This window comes from Saccostrea cucullata, unplaced genomic scaffold (assembly GCF_032062105.1).
Source record: "Saccostrea cucullata isolate Sc308-1 unplaced genomic scaffold, CSIRO_AGI_Scuc_v1 ctg191, whole genome shotgun sequence".
NCBI lineage: Eukaryota > Metazoa > Mollusca > Bivalvia > Ostreida > Ostreidae > Saccostrea > Saccostrea cuccullata.
Genome location: NW_026935443.1, coordinates 569,598 through 590,831, shown reverse-complemented (window position 1 = coordinate 590,831; position 21,234 = coordinate 569,598). Strand labels below are relative to the sequence as shown.

The following is a 21,234-nucleotide window of genomic DNA, read 5'->3' as shown; positions in this document are numbered from 1 at the left end:
TGTTTTAACCTTCGACCTCTGTAGATACATACAAACAGAGCCAGGAGTACTACCATGTACAGAGTCTCATCAGATCATATCAGGTGGGGTTTATATCCTAATCTTAGTAACAGACCAGAATCATGGAAATATTGTCAACAAGCTAAACTAGTCTCAAAGAAGAACAATCTTACTCTAAGTACATTCTTTCGATAAAAAAAATGTCTGGTTTATAAATGTGAATTTTTATTGTTGTAGATATTCAATATATAATATGATCAGTGAGAGAAAAAAATTCTTTCCCTGTACTTTAAAGAAAAACAAATTCTTTGAAAGATATAAAATGCTTTTAATAATGTATCCTGTTTGTATATATGCCTTGGATTTTTCATATTTTACTTTTAATTTAGATTTCAGAACAGATTCATGCTCCATTGACTAGGAAAACATCAAATGACTATTTATAGAATTGTTTCATTGAAAGAAAATTCTTTTCTAGGAAGTGACTTGTCCATAACATCACCTTTATTAATACCTTTAGTCTCAACATGACTCAGAACTGTCATCACTTGTACACTTATTTCACATTTTTTTCTGTTATAGAAGATAGGTATACCAAATGGAATAATTTGCCATCAGTAATTGTCATCTCTTTACCATTATGTTTGCACAATTTGTGATTTAAATGCAGCCTTTAGCAGTGTGATTCCCAAGACCTGCACTAATGATTTTGTTGGTTTAGAGACCTATCTGGTGAACAGAAACATCAATGATCTGAACTTCTACATGAATATTTATGGCAAAGATTACTGTTATCTGAGTATTTTCTTGTTGGGGTTTGGAAGAAAGTAATTTCCATGACTAAATCTTTAATTTCATTCTAGAGTAAACTGTCACCATTTATCAGTATTATTTGATAAAATCAACAGAAAACATTGCACGATGTCTGAGAAAGTATTGATGTGCTCACTGCTCAGTCAGAGAGAGATCTTTCTCACTCTTAACATTAAACACCAAGCAGGGTGGCTTCTGTACTTTTAATACATAATGTCTAGTTGTGAACTAATTGTGGTTTCGTTTTCCTCTCATAATCCTGTCTCATGAGGGAAAATGTCAGGGAAATGAAACTAGGGCAAGGTCATGTGAGTTGTTTACTTCACTGCATTGCATCTCATTGTCATATGGCAATGTTAAGACAATGCTCTATTACATGTATTTCTATATAGATGAAATACATTAGTGAGCTCTATATTTATTAAGTACAGAAAAATCTAGTCTATGCAAAAGTTTTCTGGGTCACACGGGACATTTTGATTTGTCAACAAATTATGTCAGCTAGACCAAAAAACCTACATAAGAAAATGAAATGTGTAAATATGTGGCCTGTTGTAATAAAAAATTTATGCAGCTGAATCATTTAATTTGTGTATCTCGTTCAATTTTGCATAGACTGCTAATTGATATCTTATTTGTTTATACAGTGCATGTCAATATATGATCAATGTGGTTATGAAAAATTGTTCATTCATTCAGTTCATGTCAATATTGGAGAATGTTCTTGTAAATATCTTCCTATCCACTGGTTCATAAGGTAGAGATATTATTATTAATTTTCATATTACCGTAAATCTGGAAATTTTTGCTGTAGATAAATTTTTAGCAAATTTGCGAGTTCATTGCATTCACAAAAATATTTTTCTTAGAAATAGATTACTAATAAAAAAATGTAAAAAAAAGCAGTGGTCATTTGCAAAAGAACTCGGTTCATGTTATGCATAAAATGGCCCTGTAGATATACCAATTGGTTGATTAACACTTGATGTTCCAATTGAAGCAGTAAAATGAAATAGAGGCTTAGTGCTTTCATTTCCTATTAAAAATTTTCTCCTAAAGGTCCAGGTCTTGGAGATCTGGCTTTTCGAAATTGCAATGTTCTTGAATTTTAGGATAAATAGGTATATTTGAGTGCTTTCAATAAAGAAAAAAATATCAGCGCACTCTCTGATCTAAAAAATAAAACATGTCCTTTAATCCCCAGAAATAGTTCTATCATTTAGAAGTTGCACATTTTAGATCAGAGGTTGCGCTCTATATCAAATATCGAAAAATAGCTTTAAAAATTGGCCGTTTTTGTAGACTTTTTCAGAATATGAGGAAATTGACGCATTTCGTGACGTCATAATGCATTGACTAACCAGAAAATTACGTCATTTTATATAGACACGCAGTCATCAAAGATCTTAGTGATATTTCAATGCATTGTTAACTAACACTATGCAGTTTCAGTTTTACAGAAATTCACAGGGCCAAATAAGGCAAAAATGAACCTTGTTCTTTTGAAACGTAAAAATTAATCAACAGCATTTTGACCCGAATTCGCCAAATAAAATCGACGTAAAAATTTCCAGATTTATGGTATGGTCTTTGGAGACCTCCATTGTTTTTTTTATCACACATCATGCCATGTTTCAACCCACTAGGAACGAGGACATAAGATCGCTCACCTGGATCCCCTGGGGATAAATTCAGCTGACCTGGATTCAGAGTGTCCCAAAAGTCTTATGCTGAGCTCCCACAACTTTGGTGGGTATATATATGACACAGTGCAGATGTGGTATAGTACTTTTGAATAGCACCTGTACTTCTGTATTGGAATGTACCAATGCATATCTTAAGTCTCTGTATGGGTTCTTTAGATTTTTTTTTTCATAAATATTTGCATGTAGGTAAATATTGAAGCATGTGGTATATTTTTTTTTATTGATTTATTTGTAGATACAATGTATTAGAAATTTTTCTTTTTTCATTAGAATGATTGATTTATTTGGAGTTTTCATTTTAATTGTTGTTACTAAGTAGAGAACAGAAAGAAGTTACCAAATGAATCTGGAAGCATACAAGTGCTTAACATTAAACTTGAAATAGCCTATGCAACATGCAGCACTTTACAATAATGCAAATATTTATTGCCTGATTATGAATGACATCTAGATATACCCAAGGGACTGCTTTGATATCACAAAGTACAATGTTGACAGATTTTTCGTAGCTTTTCCAGCATACTCAAAAGTCATTTTTAGCAAAGCAAGCGGGATGCTTTTTTTCCACATAAGCACCACAACTGCAAACTGGAACCATGCATCTTTAATACCTGTAGCGTGGCTAAGAGTTTTTAATGACCAGGCTAAAAGGTTTATTGTTTGCCAGCTTCAGTTTTATGTTTAACGCTATGTCCCCTTTTTGTTTTCTTGCCTTTAGGAGCGTGGTCATCATTACGCAGATTTAGATCCACTGGGAATAAATAAACACACTTTTTCTAACATGGGAATCGAACTAGCTTATGATCATTTCCAGTTTGGTAAGAATTAAATACTCCAGTCCCCAAGGTGTGGTGGTAATTGTCTTTTGGTTGTGCCTTTTTACAGAAGCCTGTTATTTTTGGTTTTCTCTTTTATTATACATCTTCAAAATTTGATTCAGATGAATGAAATTAATTTTAACAAATTTATACACTTCTCTGTTAGCATGTTAACTAATATTTGTTTATAATAACTGTAATTCAGAATAAATGAACTTAATGTCTTGTTGTAAAGATTAAAATAAGACCATAAAAAAACAAAAACAAAATGTGTATAGAAAATTGAATTTGATCCAGCTAGCCTGCTTATAAAGCTTTTAATTATATACATATATTAATCGACTGCGTAGTATTTATGAATTTCACAGCTCTGTAGCTTTAGATGCAAAGGAAGATGTATTATCTATTTAAGAGTTGTGATTTTCAGCACTCTTCTCATAAGATGTAGTTTAAAGAAAATAGTTTTATAATAATCTTGGATAGAGGGAATCGGGGAAAGTTTTTATTATTTGCATGCACATAAGGTTTGCATGATATGATTTGGGAAGACATAATGATCCAAATTTGCAGCAATAGAGAATAATTAAGTGTGCCAGCAAGATGAATAGCATATTTACAATTTAGTCTTTTTTTTTATAAATTGAAAAGAAAAATGTGGTTTTGCTTGTCAAACATATAACCAAGAAAATTTGCATGATTTTCAAATGAATGGATCAGACACAGAAATTTGTACATGTATTTAATTTGCACTAGATGAAAACTTTTAATTTGAAAATGTAAGAAGTTCTTTTAGAAATTGGTCAGAGAGCTGTATTAAAGTTATTATTCATTATCTTCTCTTTTTTTTTAATTTAAATAAAAATTGTGGAATAAGGTATAACTAAGACATAGAATATTGATTAAGTGAATCTTGTTAGATGTATCACCAACATTACGTAATACTCAGAAATAGATGTACTTTGTTAATGACTTTAAAAATTGATTTTTTTCAACTTTTCATGTGTGCGTCCCTACATTTATTATTGAGTCTGTTGACAGAAATGATAACTTTTATTGCTGTGTTAAATTGGGAAAGGTGATCTGTGTTGGAAAAGTCTTTATCACAGGATTATCAAACTTTTTAAAATGAGCAATCAGCACTCACTTATTTACCAGTCTCAAGTATTTGGCAGGTTTCATTGTAATTATAAATGGGAGCCAGTGCAACTAAGAATGATGTTATACATTACAATTGTAATTTTCAGACATTTTAAGGGGAGATTATAAAAAAAAAATACTTCTTCAAACATCTTCAGTTATAAACTTCATTAATTGAAAAATTAATTTTCACAGGATTTAATGATTAAATGAATGTTTTGGTGTTACTTTCAGATTTACATGGTAAATATTTATCAAAAATGTATTTTAGCAAAAATTTCATTATTATACTCGAACCATTAAAATTCATAAACACATATTTAACAAATATCTATAAAATCAATACACATATTTTCATACTAGATATTACAAACATTACAAACAAACTTTAATAGATCTATGAATCAACCAGAAGACATAATGTCAATATATTGGATTATTTAGTATCAACAAAAGATATCAGTTTCTTAGCAATTTTGCATTCAAATTTCTTTCAAAATAGTTGCCTGTCCTTCTGTTCTCTAAGTTGTGTATTTTCATTACCTGACAAGTTCTGCGTTAAGAGTACTCGGTCTAGCAACATTCATAAATTTCTTTGAAATAATTCAGTGGTTTTGTACCTTAATTAAGGTAAAGAAGTAAATCCTCTCTTGGATTTGTATAAACTTAGGTAACTTGGTGGTAATACTTGAAATTGTTGCATCATTCTGAATAAAAGGAAAGCATAATACTTTCAGGAAATGTACTTAGGTGTAATTTTGGTTGTATTGTTGAAGACTTAAGATTTGTCCTTGCTTTGTATTTTAATTAAACATTGGACAAAAGAATTGGGCCTATTTCTGAGGTACAGGTTAAGGTTTTTGACATGAATTATGAAAATTTCTGACTACAAATATAAGAATTGGCCTCATAAGGCTATTGCAAAAAGATTGTCTTTAGAAATAGTTAATGAGATTTACTTAAAAAAAAAATAGCTTCATCTAAAGTATTATGAACTGTCAGAGAATATCCTAAAGCCTAAGCCAAATGATTTCTTTCTTGAAGAGGGAAAAAATTACTGGTAGCAGTACATACATGTATCTTTTATGTCTCAATTGTCTGCATTATAGACATTCCTGTTTTGACTCGTTCTTCATAACCATCGTTATTTTTTAACAAGATTCAGGATACTTCTTGCCAAATTCTTTCATCCAAGTTAATCAAGCATTTTATAACCTAAAAATTAAATGAAAAGGTGAAAAATTTCACACAAGGTTTGGTATGCAATTTAAGTAATTTTTTGATATTTACAAATTCATGAATTTTAAAAGGTGTTCCATTTTGTGTTAGGGTTTTCCTGAGGCCCATTCCCAAGTAAACATTGACTATATTGTCTAAATATTTGCTCACCCCACCCCCAATCAATTTAAGCAAGAAAAACAGATCCCAATCTGTGCATCAACATTCCTCATTTTATTTACACTGGGCCAGTTTTGAAAAAAAGAGGGAAAATCAGCATGTCTATTTAAAAAATATAACTTACATTCTGGACAAGATATTTTCAAACTATTTTTTTTTTCTATAGTTATCATTGGAACATCTTCAGATCAAATATATCCCATGTCCTACAGGAAAAGTCATGTTATTTGCAGAAAAAAAACAACCAATCAAAATTTCATAGCTCTTTGCAAATATCCTTTAAAAAAAAATAAATAATAAAGATACTGAATTTTCATTTTACAAGAATACTCAACGCTTGTCTGTCCCCCAAATTTGATATGTCATCTTGTACTTATTTATCATGTTTAGAAAAGTAACTTTTTATTTTCTTTTCTGGTTTATGCATGACAATGTACACTTGTATTACATATTTGTTTCCCAAAAGGAAATGAAACACACTGTTTCTAAAATTTATAACACATAGTATATAGTTATATTATATTCCAATAAGAGTTGATATGTTTAAGTATTTATTTTTTAGTTTGTAAATTTTTCAGTTGAGTTATTTAGATGGATAATTTGAAATGCACAAAATAATTTCATAAATGAATGACTAAATTCCTCTTCAATATATTGGTACTTCATACATTTGTGTGTACATTTATTGAAAGCTGCATCTTTATACATGTACCTATATAAAAAATGATACATTTATCCATGATAATTTGAGTATAGATGGTTTGGCAGCTTGTCTGTATGTCTTTCATGATCACTGACACAGTATATATCTTAAACAGTATGAGGTAAAAAATTTTGAAAAAATCAAGGTTGCATCTAATAAACTTAATAAAGTGAAATGAGATACAATTGAACACAAAATATGTCACAATGACATTTCATATTTATATTTGCTTTGATAAATATGTGTGTAAGTCAACCAGATAAAGCTTACAGCTGAAATGCTAGTACATGTACTTTTAGTATTTATCAAGCATACTATGCATCACTTAAATTATGTCTTCCTTATAGATACATAATAAATATATCACAAAAATGAAAATTGGTAATCTATAATACCTATTTCTAATTTCCTTATGACTGAGTGTATCATGTGTCGAAGCAGTTAATTTTATTTCTAAACAAAACACAGTTTGTACTTCTGACCCATTTCCTTATGACCTAGATAATGTTTTAGGTGAAACTGACCTGGATAGGAAGTTTTACTTACCTGATGACAGTGTGACCTACATAGGAGGGGAAGAGAAGTCCCTGTCCCTGGGGGAGATCATTAGGAGACTAGAGGTATGTATTACATAAGGGGAAAAATCCCTCGCACTAGGGGGAAATAATATGTAAACTACACGGGGGTAGGGGGGATCATTAGGAGACTAGAGGTATGTATTACATGGGGAAAAATCCCTCTCACTAGGGGGAAATAATATGTAAACTACACTGGGGGAAGTATTTAGGAGACTAGAGGTACGTATTACATTGGGGGTGAAAGGAACCTTTTTCAGGGGGAAATAATATGTAGACTAGAGGTGTGTAAAGCATGGGGGAAACCTTACTTGGGGAAATCATTCATAGAATAGAGGTTTGTATAACCTGGAGGGAAAGTAACCCTCTCATGGGAGAAATCATACATAGACTAGAGGTGTGTAGAACCTTGGGGGGGGGGGCACTGATAGGGGGAAAATCATGTGTAGACTAGCATTATGTATTACAAGGGAATAGATTTATCTGAAGCACATATTTTATGATGTAAATGTACTCATCTTAAAGTTCTGCAATTGACAAGACTTACAATGTATACAATTATACATCTTTTAAAAAAGTATTTTAGTTCAGGTCTTCACAACCATATGATTGTTTTAGGACAAGATTTTTCCATTTGTACAGAATCTCATGTCAATTTTATTTTCTTTCTCATTAGAACATCTACTGTAAGCACATTGGAATTGAGTATACTCACATCAATAATGAGGAACAGACTCGCTGGATCAGGGAAAAGTTTGAGACTCCCAGAATACGAGAATTCTCAGCGGAGGAGAAACATGTCACGCTCGCTCGTCTTGTTAGATCTCAAAGGTGATAGAAAAATTTTATAGTTACAAACTTGGAAAATGACACAAACTGTTTCTTTTCGAGAGAGAAAAAAGCTGTATGAAATATTTTATTATTATTTATATTAGTTTAAACATCATAATGCACTTTGATTTAGATTTGATTTATTTTATTAATATTATTAGTTTAAACATCAAAATACACTTTGATTTAGATTTGAGGAATTTCTGTCAACCAAGTGGACATCAGAGAAGCGTTTTGGTTTGGAGGGGTGTGAGGTGCTGATTCCAGGAATGAAGACCATCATTGATAAGTCTACAGAGTATGGAGCCGAGAGCTTTATTGTTGGAATGCCACACAGGTATAGAAATTAAACCTGTTTTCATTTGATAATATGTACAGGTCTCAGAGTGCTCAGGAATTTTGTCAATTCCACTCTCGAACATGAAAACAGTTATTAATTCTGTTTGTACGTAGTGGTACAATATGTAATGTTTTTATTATAAAAGTCTTTAAAACACTTTCTTCAAAATATCCAACATAGCTTTTTTGAACTATTCATTTTTTGGTACCAAAAAAATTCTTATCAAATGATTGTAGAACACAATACTTTACTGTGACAACTGTGTTACAACTTGTATCAGAGTATTTCAGAAGAGTGATCATTTAAGTTTTTTTTTTTGAAGGTTGATTGGAACACTGCCATTTTTCTGTTGACTTAATATTTACATGTATATTTTATCATTTTCAGAGGAAGGTTGAATGTTTTGGCCAATGTCTGCAGAAAACCCCTGGAGAACATCTTCTGTCAGTTTGACTCCAAGTTAAATGAGGAAGATGAGGGCTCTGGAGACGTGAAGTACCACCTGGGAATGTCACACCACCGACTTAACAGAGTCACAAACAAGGAAATCAAAATCGCGGTGGTGGCTAACCCCTCCCACTTAGAGGCCGTGGGTCCCGTGGCTCAAGGCAAGACCAGGCACGAACAGGAGTGTATGGGAGACACCGATGGGAAAAGGGTAGGTAGTGGCAGAACTGAAAGGGAAAAAAGCGTTTGGATTCAAGAATGATTGATACATGTACTGATTTATAGGGAGCTCTTTAGGGGAAAAAAATATATTTAAAAGATTAAAAAATTTAAAACTTTTGTATTTGTAACAGATACTAGTCTCGGGACAAATTTGACGTGTTATTTGTGTATGTTGTAGGTGATGAGCATTCTTTTACATGGTGATGCAGCCTTTTCTGGCCAGGGGGTTGTATATGAGACTCTCCATTTGAGTGACCTACCAGCATTTACCACCCATGGCACCATTCACATTGTGGTCAACAACCAGGTACATTATAACCTATAAAATTTAAGCAATCCACAGAAAATTGGCCCCCACAAATTTTGATAATTCCACAGTTGTTATGGGTTTGGATGTGAAAGACACATATAAAAGCTTACAATGGTTTGATTTACAGATTGGCTTCACCACAGATCCCCGTTTTTCGAGATCCTCCCCCTACCCCACTGATGTAGGGAGGGTGATCAATGCCCCCATCTTCCACGTCAATGCTGACTATCCCGAGGAGGTGGTGTACGTGTGTAAGGTGGCTGCTGAGTGGAGGGCCACATTCGGAAAAGATGTGGTGGTAGATCTGGTGAGTAAATGGGCCAGTCTTTATTTTCTAGTAAAAATTTACACATAAGATCCTGTAGAAAACAAGAGCATGGAAATTTTATTTCGCACAAAAATTATTTCAAAATTATAAATCTTGGTAATTATTTAAAACAAGAAAAAGCTGTCTTAAAACCTTAAATTATTATGCATTTTCCTTCAGGTTTGCTACAGAAGAAATGGTCACAATGAAAATGACAATCCCTATGTAACTCAACCTATTATGTACAAAGCCATAAAGAAACAACAACCAGTGATGGAGAAGTATGCAGATCAGCTTGTCAATTCAGGGGTTGTCACCAAAGAAGATTATAAAGTGAGTACATTTGTTTGGCTAATACATTTATAAACCAAGAGTCTCTACTGAGAGGGTGATAGTGTCATTCTTTTGATTCCTAATGCTAGCACCCCACCTATATTTACTCCTTAGTGAGACACCTTTATGGAAGGGGTGAATTTTAATTACAATGTCATCATTCCTGATGCCAAAATTGTACGTAACCAGGCCAATGCCCATGCTAAATTTTATAACAAATGTAAAATCCATTCATAGTGGGAAAAAGTAGTAAATTTAGATGATTTATTCATGTTCATCTTCAAGCAGTAGTGTTACATGCATGTAGAGACACACATGTTAAAACCTTTCTTGTATTTTCTAGAATGAAATAGAGAAGTATGACCAAATCTGTAAGAAAGCTTATGATGAATCCAAGAATATCCTGGTGAATAAAAACAGTGAGTGGCTGGACTCGCCCTGGGGGGACTTCTTCACTAACAAAGACCAGATGAAGGTGGCTCCCACAGGAATCCCTGAGGAGGTTGTACGTAAACTAGGGGTCCAGGCCAGCTCTGTCCCCGATGATCTCAACGTTCACTCAAGTAAGGAGGAAACTTGTTGAAAAGAAATTGTAATCTTCAGCATTGTTCTTTCCTGTCTGAGTTTTGGCTCAAGAATCTTATAACTTCAGATATGAGTTAAAAATACATACATGCATAAATTAATTAATGTTCCTTGTTTAGTCCAAGTTCTATAAAATTATTGCTTGTTGATATTTACTTTATCAAATAGAAATGTAGAAAAAAAATCCAATGTTTTTAGCATTCAGAAGAATCTCTTTCCTTAAGTTCTGCAAGTTCCATATGTTTTTTTTTTCCACGAAAGTAATGGTTAACTGAAATGCTTGTTAAGGTTTAAGCCGAGTTCTGAAGGCCCGTATGAAGATGGTTGAGGAGAGAACGGTAGACTGGGCCCTGGGGGAGACTATTGCTTACATGTCCCTCCTGATTGACGGCTATCCGGTGAGGCTCAGTGGTCAGGATGTAGAGAGGGGCACATTCAGGTCAGTATATTTAGACACATTAAATGATGAGATGTAAATTGGCTGGAAATATCTATAATACAAGATGTGTTTGTGAAACACTATGCGCCCGGCATCAACAAAGTTCGAAAAAGCTATTTTTAGTATATAGGTCACAGTCAAGGTCACAAGGTCATTGACCTTGGTGTTGTTGGTAAGAACTTAATTAGTGGGGTATTCATACTAAATATAGGTCCCTATCTCCTATGGTTCAAAAGTTATGGCAAAAAGTGGGAAAAGCTATTTTTAGCATATAGGTCACAGTCAAGGTCACATGGTCATTGACCTTGGTGTTGTTTGAAAGAACTTTATTAGTGGAGTATGCATACTAAACATGAAGTCCCTATCTCTTATGGTTCAAAAGTTATGGCAAAAAGTGGAAAAAGCTATTTTTAGCATACAGGTCACAGTCAAGGTTACAAGGTCATTGACCTTGATGTCATTTGAAAGAACCTTTTTAATGAAGTATGCATACCAAATATGAAGTCTCTATCTCTTATGGTTCAAATGTTATAACAAACAGTTGAAAAACCTATTTTTAGCATATAGGTCACAGTCAAGGTCACAAGGTCATTGACTTTGATGTCATTTGAAAGAACTTTATTACAGGAGTATGCATACTAATTATGAAGTCTCTATCTCTTATGGTTCAAAAGTTATGACAAACAGTTGAAAAACCTATTTTTAGCATATAGGTCACATTCAAGGTCACAAGGTCATTGACCTTGATGTCATGAAAGAACTTTATTAAGGAGTATGCATACCAAATATGAAGTCTCTATCTCTTACGGTCCAAAAGTTTTGGCGAAGGTTAAAGTTGACAACAGACAAACAGACAAACAGATAAACAGACAGACAGACAGACAGACAGGACAAAAATAATATGCACCCCGAAAAAATTCGGGCGCATAAAAAAAAATATCATTTTTCTGATAAATTGTACCTTTGATAATGAAATTGAAAGTGGTTTTGAGAAGCAAATTAGTATTTCCAATAAATTAGAATGTAAAGTCAAATTATTAAAATCATGTTTGTAGTATTTTATTTCCTACTTATACAGAAACTTTTAATTCAGTGCTCAATGTTAAAAATCTATTTTTAGTCACCGTCATCATGTGATCCATGATCAGAACATTGACAAGAAGACGTACTGTCAGCTGAATGACCTGGACGGACTGTTTGAGGGGAAGAAGCCTGCCCCCTACACCGTGTGTAACAGCTCTCTCTCAGAGTACGCTGTGTTAGGTAGGTCTGACATTAGTCATATTATTTAGAACACACCCAGTTATAAGTTTTCTCTTTAGAAATGAGTGGCTATTCAATATGGAATAGGTTTTATTACCTTGAGTTCCCTGGAGTATACACATGTCAAAATTATATTTTCAGTAGTTTGACAAAGTTCCTACTGATAAAGTTACCCATTTATCTTAATTGCAAAATAAATTGGTCAAAACTTGTGTCAGTATTATCAAATATTTCAAAGCAAATTTAAGTGCATGCTAGGTTTATGTTGTTTTTTTTTTGTTTTTTTTTTAAAATATTTAAGAGTCGTGTTATTCAAAATCTGTGACAATATTTTTGTAACTTTGTAGGATTTGAGGTGGGCTTCAGTCAGGTGGATCCTAACTGTCTGGTCCTGTGGGAGGCCCAGTTTGGAGACTTTGCTAACACAGCTCAGCCAATCATTGATCAGTTTATCTCCTGTGGACAAGATAAGTGGGTCAGACAGCTGGGACTGACCCTCTTACTCCCTCATGGGTATGAGGGCATGGTAGGTAGATTTTGATTTGGTTACAATGACAATTTATTATACCCCCACACTCCAAGAAGAGGGGGTGTGCTGCTTTACCCTTGTTTTGTTACATGTACGTTACTTCTTAGATGTAATATGAATAATTGCATTGAACTAACATGAACAACTGTACTCACTGTTACAGGGTCCTGAACACTCCAGTGCTCGATTTGAGCGATTTCTACAGATGTCTAATGATGACCCCAGTCAGGAGCTGGTAAGTGTTGCCAGCACAGTGTTGCCAATACAGGGCTGTTATCTTGCCTAGCCTGGGGTGTAGGTTTCATAGGTTCATATAGGTAACCTAATGATTGTAATTATTATAGATTCAGTGTTTCATTTAATCAGGTTAAAATATGATGGTGTTCATTAATGAGAAGTTCCCAAGCACCTACTAATACATGTATATAGTTTACTAATCTTATCGTTCACGTCACTGTAATAACTTTGAAATAGTAAAGGATGTACATGTTAATTTTGTACCCAGTCGATGTTTATTAATAGTTTAAAACACTCTATGTCTAGAATTATGTCTTTATACACTGAGAATATCGGTTCAGACAGGAATGCTCGGAGAGTGAAAAGTGGCTTTATATGTGTAATATAGAAGACTGATCTGATTTAAATATTGGCACGAACGAATGTATTTTTACAGATCCTACAAAAACTGGAGGTAAAAAATTAGAAAACCATGGAATGACTCTGCTGTTGTGCTCAAAGCCATCATTACATTTCACGTCATTTTAAATCATATACCCTCTCTCTAAGTGTAGTTATCATATTATCACTGGTTTTGATAAAGTAATACATGTACATGTACAGATTTATATGAAAATTCATATGATCATATACAAGGGTAACCATTTTAACATGCCCTGTTTTTAATATTGGAGGCTTTTTCCATCTCTCTGTCTTTCCGTAAGCATTTGTGTCTAGGTTATATTTCTCACTCTGAGGCCTAAGACCATCAATCCTTGTCCGTTCATGCACCTTGGGGTGAATGTGTTTTGCAACCGCAGACAAGGTCATCATGGCCTCATTTTGGATGTATCATTTCATATCTTTCACTCTGTGAAGCTTGCGACCATCAAACCTTGTCAGTTGATGTTTCTTAAGGAGGAAGGTGTGTCGCAAAGTAGGTCACTGAGGTCTCATTTGGAATTTATGGCTATACTTATTCAAATGGTCAAATGGTGTCCAGGTGATTACATGTACTTGCAAATTATGAGACTTGGAAGGATGTTTTCATGAGGCAGTGGAACAAGGAAGTCCAATTCCAAACTGAGCAATAGAGTCCCCCATTACCTTTTCTTGAAAAAGAACACTATTCACGACTTACAAAGAACATTTTATAATTCTGTCAGATTGTTGAGAATGACTTGCATGTACATGTATATTGCAACTTACTGTGTAGTCCCATTATGATATACTTCTGGGTGGATGTTACTTTAGAAACAGAAAAAAAAATGACAGATGATGAAGGGGATATGGTTGCATCACTGTAAACATACATTTACATTGAATACTGTATACATTCTATTGATTTTCATGGCATGAAATGCTTGATTCATTGGCTTATTGCCTGTAACTTGAACCTGGAGATGAAATGCTTGATTCATAGGCTTATTGCCTATAACTCAAACTGTGAGATGAAATGCTTGATTCATATAGGCTTTTTGCCTATAACTAAAACTTTGGAAGAATGCTTGAGTTATAAGCTTATTGCCTATAGCTCAAACCTTGGAAATCATTGCAAGTATGAAATAAATGATTATATTTTGAATAAAAACTTTGGAGCTTCACAAGCTTTGAGATTAAAACCTAAAGCGCACTGCTCATTTAGAAATATGAATGCTCCATTAAGACATGAACTGCATTAAAATCATTTAATTTGAAAATGAACCTGAATTGTCAAACAACCAATGGTTGAAGTAAAATAAGTGATTCTTGTATTCAAACAAAAAAAATGTTATCTGCTTACCCAGCTGTGCTGTTTTTACCTGACACAGATAATGTCTCTCAATGCTATGTATTTTGATTTTTACTCCTTGGTCAAATAATACATGTTGTTGTATTTCATGGAATGTGCCTCCTTTATAGAAAATTGATTACATTATGAATATAGATTTGATGTTGTATAAATTAGATGAATAATTTGCATTATAAAATGGGTTCACTTACTTTACAAGTACCTTCTGAATATACTTGTTTATTCGTTAGCTCGAGATACATGTATGCAAGTTTTTTGTGTCATGAGAATCCTTTTCATTTTTAGCATAGCCGATGGCTTGATTGCCACATTTTCTCCGTCGTCCGTCTGTCTGTCCGTCTGTAAACTTTTCACATTTTCGACTTCTTCTCAAGAACCACTGGGCCAATTTTGACCAAACTTGGTACATAGCATCCTTGGGTGAAGGGGAATTTAAATTGTTAAAATGAAGGGCCAAATCCCGTCATATAAGACAAAAATATGGTGGGGTCATTAAAAAATCTTCCTCTCAAGAACCACTGGGCCAGAAAAGCTGAAACTTATGTGGAAGCATCCTGGGTAGTGTAGATTCTAAATTGTTCAAATCATGACCCCCGGGGGTAGGGCGGGGCCACAATGGGGAATCAAAAGTTTTACATAGAAATATATAGGAAAAATCTTTGAAAATCTTGTTCTCAAGAACCACTGGGCCAGAAAAGCTGAAAATTATGTGGAAGCATCCTGGGGTAGTGTAGATTCTAAGTTATTCAAATCATGACCCCCGGGGGGTAGGGGGGGCCACAATGGGGAATTGAAGTTTTACATAGAAATATATAGGAAAAATCTTTGAAAATCTTCTCCTAAAGAAACACTGGGCAAGAAAAGCTGAAACTTGTGTGGAATCATCCTGGGGTAGTGTATATTCTAAATTGTTCAAATCATGACCCCCCAGGGGTAGGGCTGGGCCACAATGGGGAATCAAAGTTTTACATAGAAATATTTAGGAAAAATCTTTGAAAATCTTCTTCTCAAGAACCACTGGACCAGAAAGCTGAAACTTATGTGGAAGCATCCTGGGTAGTGTAGATTCTAAATTGTTCAAATCATGACCCCCAGGGGTTGGGCAGGGCCACAATGCGGAATCAAAGTTTTACATACAGTGTAGAAGTATAGAGGAAAATCTTTGAAAATCTTCTTCTCAAGAACCACTGGGCCAGAAAAGCTGAAACTTATGTGCACATGGAAGCATCCTGGGGTAGTGTAGATTTCAAAATGTCTAAATTTTGATCAGTGGGGTAGGTTGAGGTCGCAATATGTATTAAAAGGGGGAAATCTGGTAAAGAACAGAATGGTCAAAGCTTCTCAGGTGAGCGATGTGGCCCATGGGCCTCTTGTTTATTTCTAGCTGTACTTAATATCTTAAGTTATTTAAAGCATGCTGTTCCATGCATTGTTCTTTGTTAACATCTCTTTGTTAATATCATCTTAATTATGTTAACACCATTTAACTTTCACTTGAATTCACCATACTGTTAGAGAGAATTTTCAATATCTTTGAACATCTCATATTTTTATATGGCAACCATTTTAAAATTGGTTTTCATTTTGTTCAACTTTACTTTCCAATTTGAAAGACTTTTTGATTTATTAACTTTTCTGAAATGTTTTCCTTATTTCCATTGTCTACAAGTTTGAATTCCAGTTTAATTTTGAAATACATTCCTATGTTTCCAGATATTTGGCGATGACTTTGCCATGCAGCAACTTCATGACATCAACTGGTTTGTGTGTAACATCTCCACCCCAGCCAACTTCTTCCACGCCATCCGTCGACAGATCCTGCTGCCCTTCAGGAGACCAGTAAGTCAAATAAAACAAGGTGCTTTGTTTATAGATGATCACACTTGTACTATCAAAGTTCTGACAGTGTTAAAAGCTCATCTTCTTCAGGAGGATGCCTGATTCTTAATGTAAGGATTAATAGTACATGTATGTAAATAGCCTGAAAATAAATGTTTAAAAAAATACTTTGTACTATGTAAGAAGAGTAAAGGACAAGTAGAATCAGTATCATCAACTCTATATCATATTCTTCCTGGAACTTATGACTAGAGACATTTTTGTCATCAATCAACATTGATTTTATTCTCTTAGTCCTATGTCACCAATTAGCGATTTATCCTTTCAGCTGATAGTTATGAGCCCCAAGGCCATTCTTCGTCTCCCTGAGGCCAGGTCCTCCTTTGATGAGATGATCGGGGACACAGAATTTCAGAGAATTATTCCAGACAACGGACCGGCCTCAGAGAATCCAGAGGCAGTTAACAAACTGGTCTTCTGTACAGGAAAGGTGTACTATGAAATCGCCAAAACCAGAAAAGTGACTGAGAAGGAAGGTGAAGTGGCTGTTGTACGCATTGAGCAGGTATTTTTAAAAAGATTATTAATTGTTACATCTTTATAAAAAAAATTTCCCTCATCTTTCATATCAATTCAGCTGCTTTGCATATATCACAATTATATAGAATCAAAAAGTGCATTTGTTATCAGAAAAAAAAAAATACCACTGACTACTTTATTTTGGAGTTCAGCTATTTGTGATGCTGTTTTAATGCTCTGAATGCTTGTTTTGATGAAATTAAAGACATTACATTTTTAGCTCTACTGGTCAGAGACCAGAAGAGCTTATGTGATAGTAATGCGTCCGGCGTCCGTCCGTCTGTCTGTCTGTCTGTCTGTCCGTCTGTCTGTCCGTCTGTCTGTAAACAATTTTTCAAAACGCTACTCCTCCTACATTTTTAGTCTGATTTCAATATTACTTGGCACACAAGTAGACTACATTAAGATACATAGAATAGTGCATCGGTTTTTGATTTCGATGAACGGTGTTGCCATAGTTACTAAAAATAGAATTTTCTGTGAAATTCCTTTAAAAAACTACTCCTTCTACAGTTTTGGTCTGTTTTCAATATAACTTGGCACACAAGTAGACTACACTACGATACATAGAATAGTGCATCAGTTTTTGATTTCGATGAACGGTGTTGCCATGGTTACTAAAAATAGAATTTTCTGTGAAATTCCTTAAAAACGCTACTCCTTCTACAGTTTTGGTCTGATTTCAATATAACTTGGCACACAAGTAGACTACACTAAGATACATAGAATAGTGCATCAGTTTTTGATTTCGATGAATGGTGTTGCCATGGTTACTAAAAATAGAATTTTCTGTGAAATTCCTTAAAAACGCTACTCCTTCTACAGTTTTGGTCTGATTTCAATATAACTTGGCACACAAGTAGACTACACAAAGAAACATAGAATAGTGCATCGGTTTCTAATTTTGATGAACGGTGTTGGCATGGTTACTAAAAATAGAATTTTCTGTGAAATTCTTTAAAAACACTACTCCTTCTACAGTTTTGGTCTGATTTCAATATAACTTGGCACACAAGTAGACTACACTAAGATACATAGAATAGTGCATCGGTTTTTGATTTCGATGAACTTTGTTGCCATGGTTACTAAAAATAGAATTTTCTGTGAAATTCCTTTAAAATGCTACTCCTTCTACAGTTTTGGTCTGATTTCAATATAACTTGGCACACAAGTAGACTACACTAAGATACATAGAATAGTGCATCGGTTTTTGATTTTGTTGAACGGTGTTGCCATGGTTACTAAAAATACAATTTTCTGTGAAATTCCTTAAAAACACTACTCCTTCTACAGTTTTGGTCTGAATTCAATATAACTTGGCACACAAGTAGACTACACAAAGGTACATAGAATAGTGCATCAGTTTTTAATTTTGATGAACGGTTTTGCCATGGTTACTAAAAATAGAATTTTCTGTGAAATTCTTTAAAAACGCTACTCCTTCTACAGTTCTGGTCTGATTTCAATATAACTTGGCACACAAGTAGACTACACTAAGATACATAGAATAGTGCATCTGTTTCTGATTTCGATTAACGGTATTACCATGGTTACTAAAAATAGAATTTTCTGTGAAATTCCTTAAAAACGCTACTCCTTCTACAGTTCTAGTTTGATTTCAAAATAGGTTGGCACACAAGTAGACTACACAAAGATACATAAAATAGTGCAATGGTTTTTGATAAGTACAAACCAGTAGAGCTACAGTCTCGACAGAGACTTCTGGTTCTTCCAACCTCTAGGTTTCTCCATTCCCCTATGATCTGATTAGGGATGAGATTGATAAATATCCTAATGCCAGCATCTCCTGGGTTCAAGAAGAACATAAAAATATGGGTGCATTCCAGTATGTGGAACCCAGACTTCGTCACCTTCTGATGAATATGGGAAGAGATGAAAAAGTCAAGTAAGTAGTTATAACACATAATCGATGATCTCATGTCTCCATATGAAATGATGATCCTCAAGAAATTGTCCCTTGGCTAATGTACAGTCATGTTACCTTTTGTAGTTTGGAAAAAATTACAACCATGATCGGAAGAATTTGTACAGTCTAAGTTTCATTTACCAGAGGTTTTGAATTCTTTGTTATTCAAGATCCTGCATCACTGATGTTTACGATTTAAATTTGATGATGAATTCAACAAGAAATTGATTTAATGGCAATTTTTATTTGAAATTTAACTGACCTCTGTGAATGCCTTTATTCAGATATGAAGCCTAACTTAATATTCACCCTTTTATTAACAGTACATGTATACATAATCGTTCTTAACATTTGCAAAGATTAGCAGTTTGAATGATCATTAGAAGAATGTTCCTGAATGTTCCTTTCCTTTATCTTGTTTTAATCTTTTTCTTCAAACACAGGAAAACATCTCTTTATACTAACACTGTATGCCATAAAATTTATGTTAAAAACAATTTCAACAAACCTTTTTTTTTAGGTATGAGGGACGTTTTCCGGCTGCCTCCCCAGCTGCTGGTAACAAACAACTCCATGAGCAGGAGTTGGACGCTTTCATGAGCAACGTCTGCAATCCTGATTTCTACTGAAACAGCTACAACAGTGAATCCAGAACAGAATTTATATAATGTTAACGTGAAATCAAAACCAGAACACCAAATGCCACTGATTGTGCCTAAATTGTTTTGTTCTTGACTTCAGCACTTATATATTTTTTTTCCTCCATTTTAAAGCAACATGTGCATGAATGCTTGTCTTATGAAAGAATGAACATAACAAAGGAGCATAATTCTTTGGACAGAATCTCCATGATGCTATATTTTTCTGGGTTGGATTTTTCTTTTCAGTTTCACAGAAAAAAAGATATATTAGTCAAATGTATTACATGTATAATAAATTTATGTGATTAAATTTATTGCAAAGATATTTTTCCCATGTAATTTTGTGTGATATGCAACCTATTTCTGTTTAAAAGGCAATTATTTTTTTTTTCTCCAATTGTTAAATTTTATTGTTGATTTGTTGCAAATGTTATCAATGATTTATGTGTGTAGAATCTTTTTGTTTATTTTAAAGGAGGTAGTTTTAGCAGACTTGCTTTTTCTTCACCAGAACTTGTATGAAGTACAATTTCAGGGACTGTTTTGTAGAGGGGGTGTAACCTCTTGTCACCAGTGAATTAACTATATCTTGTGATTACATTTAAAACCAGAAATATTTTACACTTTAATAGATTCATAATTCTTTTCTTGTATTTTTCTTTTGACTTTAGTAGCATTGAAGTACTTAAATGGAGTGAATGCAAAAGATTTCTAAACATAATAATGATAGCAGAATAAAAATTGTTCACAAAGTACTTGTACTTAATTTGTCATTTATAGGTTACTATGAATTGTTTCAATTTACATTTCACTCTGTAAACAATTTATAGAATCTCGATAAGCTTTTTGAATTATATTACATACACAATTTATGACCAAATATGAGGGCTACAACGTCTAAAGAAAGCAAGTCTAAGGCCTATGATTTTGAGGTTCCAACAAATCATCTATAGCTGTAATCACAGATTTGGTGTTTTCTCCACTTCCATTTTACGGGGAATTGTTACAAAGTACAATATGGCTTAGTTTATTCAACAAAACTAACAAAGATCCTCATCATGTAAGACATTAGTAATGAACAATTTGAACAGTTTAGATTAAACTTGCATAACAACTTAACAATTGTCATCTAAGTTTTTCTTTGATTTTAATTGTCATCTAAGTTAACAATGATCATCTTTTAGGAAATCTGCACATTCATATTGTATACAGGATATGTAAAAGCATATCCAAGTCAATAGTAGAAAATTCATCAGAGAAATAATGTACAATTTTAATGGGATTTGATGAATATTTCTGGTTTGTAATGTATGTTAAATTATTTTGTAAAAAGAATGTAAACAAGATAAATACTAATGTTTTATTTATTTGATTAGAATTTTTTTGACTTGTATGTCTCCACTTCGCCATTGCAAAGAACTACAGATTATTTATAATTTTGCAGATAATAAAAAATTACAGCTTATTCTTGTTCTTGTTATTTT

General features: G+C 33.5%; 1 protein-coding gene across 3 annotated transcripts; it reads left to right on the top strand.

Annotated features, from left to right (window-relative positions):
- Nucleotides 1–12: 12 nt before the first annotated feature.
- Nucleotides 13–21,215, top strand: LOC134242877 (2-oxoglutarate dehydrogenase complex component E1-like). Of its 3 annotated transcripts, XM_062725077.1 has the most exons (19): nucleotides 13–83; nucleotides 3,238–3,337; nucleotides 7,089–7,195; nucleotides 7,827–7,981; nucleotides 8,172–8,318; nucleotides 8,709–8,979; nucleotides 9,169–9,297; nucleotides 9,428–9,607; nucleotides 9,788–9,940; nucleotides 10,284–10,503; nucleotides 10,814–10,964; nucleotides 12,085–12,227; nucleotides 12,575–12,753; nucleotides 12,920–12,991; nucleotides 13,430–13,447; nucleotides 16,478–16,603; nucleotides 16,932–17,168; nucleotides 18,925–19,088; nucleotides 19,630–21,215. In XM_062725077.1, the coding sequence occupies exons 2-19, from the start codon at nucleotides 3,301–3,303 to the stop codon at nucleotides 19,736–19,738; spliced, it is 2,598 nt and encodes an 865-aa protein (XP_062581061.1). In that variant the 5' UTR covers nucleotides 13–83; nucleotides 3,238–3,300; the 3' UTR covers nucleotides 19,739–21,215. The 3 variants fall into 3 exon arrangements, with proteins under 3 accessions (XP_062581061.1, XP_062581063.1, XP_062581062.1); XM_062725079.1 differs by lacking the exons at nucleotides 13–83; nucleotides 3,238–3,337; nucleotides 7,089–7,195 and adding an exon at nucleotides 7,270–7,287; XM_062725078.1 differs by lacking the exons at nucleotides 13–83; nucleotides 3,238–3,337; nucleotides 7,089–7,195 and adding an exon at nucleotides 7,353–7,372.
- Nucleotides 21,216–21,234: the final 19 nt, after the last annotated feature.

Coding starts and splice junctions, on each gene's coding strand:
- LOC134242877 (XM_062725077.1), top strand. CDS start 3,301: ATGGGAATCGAACTAGCTTATGATCATTTCCAGTTTG. Junction 9,608..9,787: donor AAGATGTGGTGGTAGATCTG/GTGAGTAAATGG, acceptor ATTTTCCTTCAG/GTTTGCTACAGAAGAAATGG. Junction 10,965..12,084: donor GTAGAGAGGGGCACATTCAG/GTCAGTATATTT, acceptor ATCTATTTTTAG/TCACCGTCATCATGTGATCC.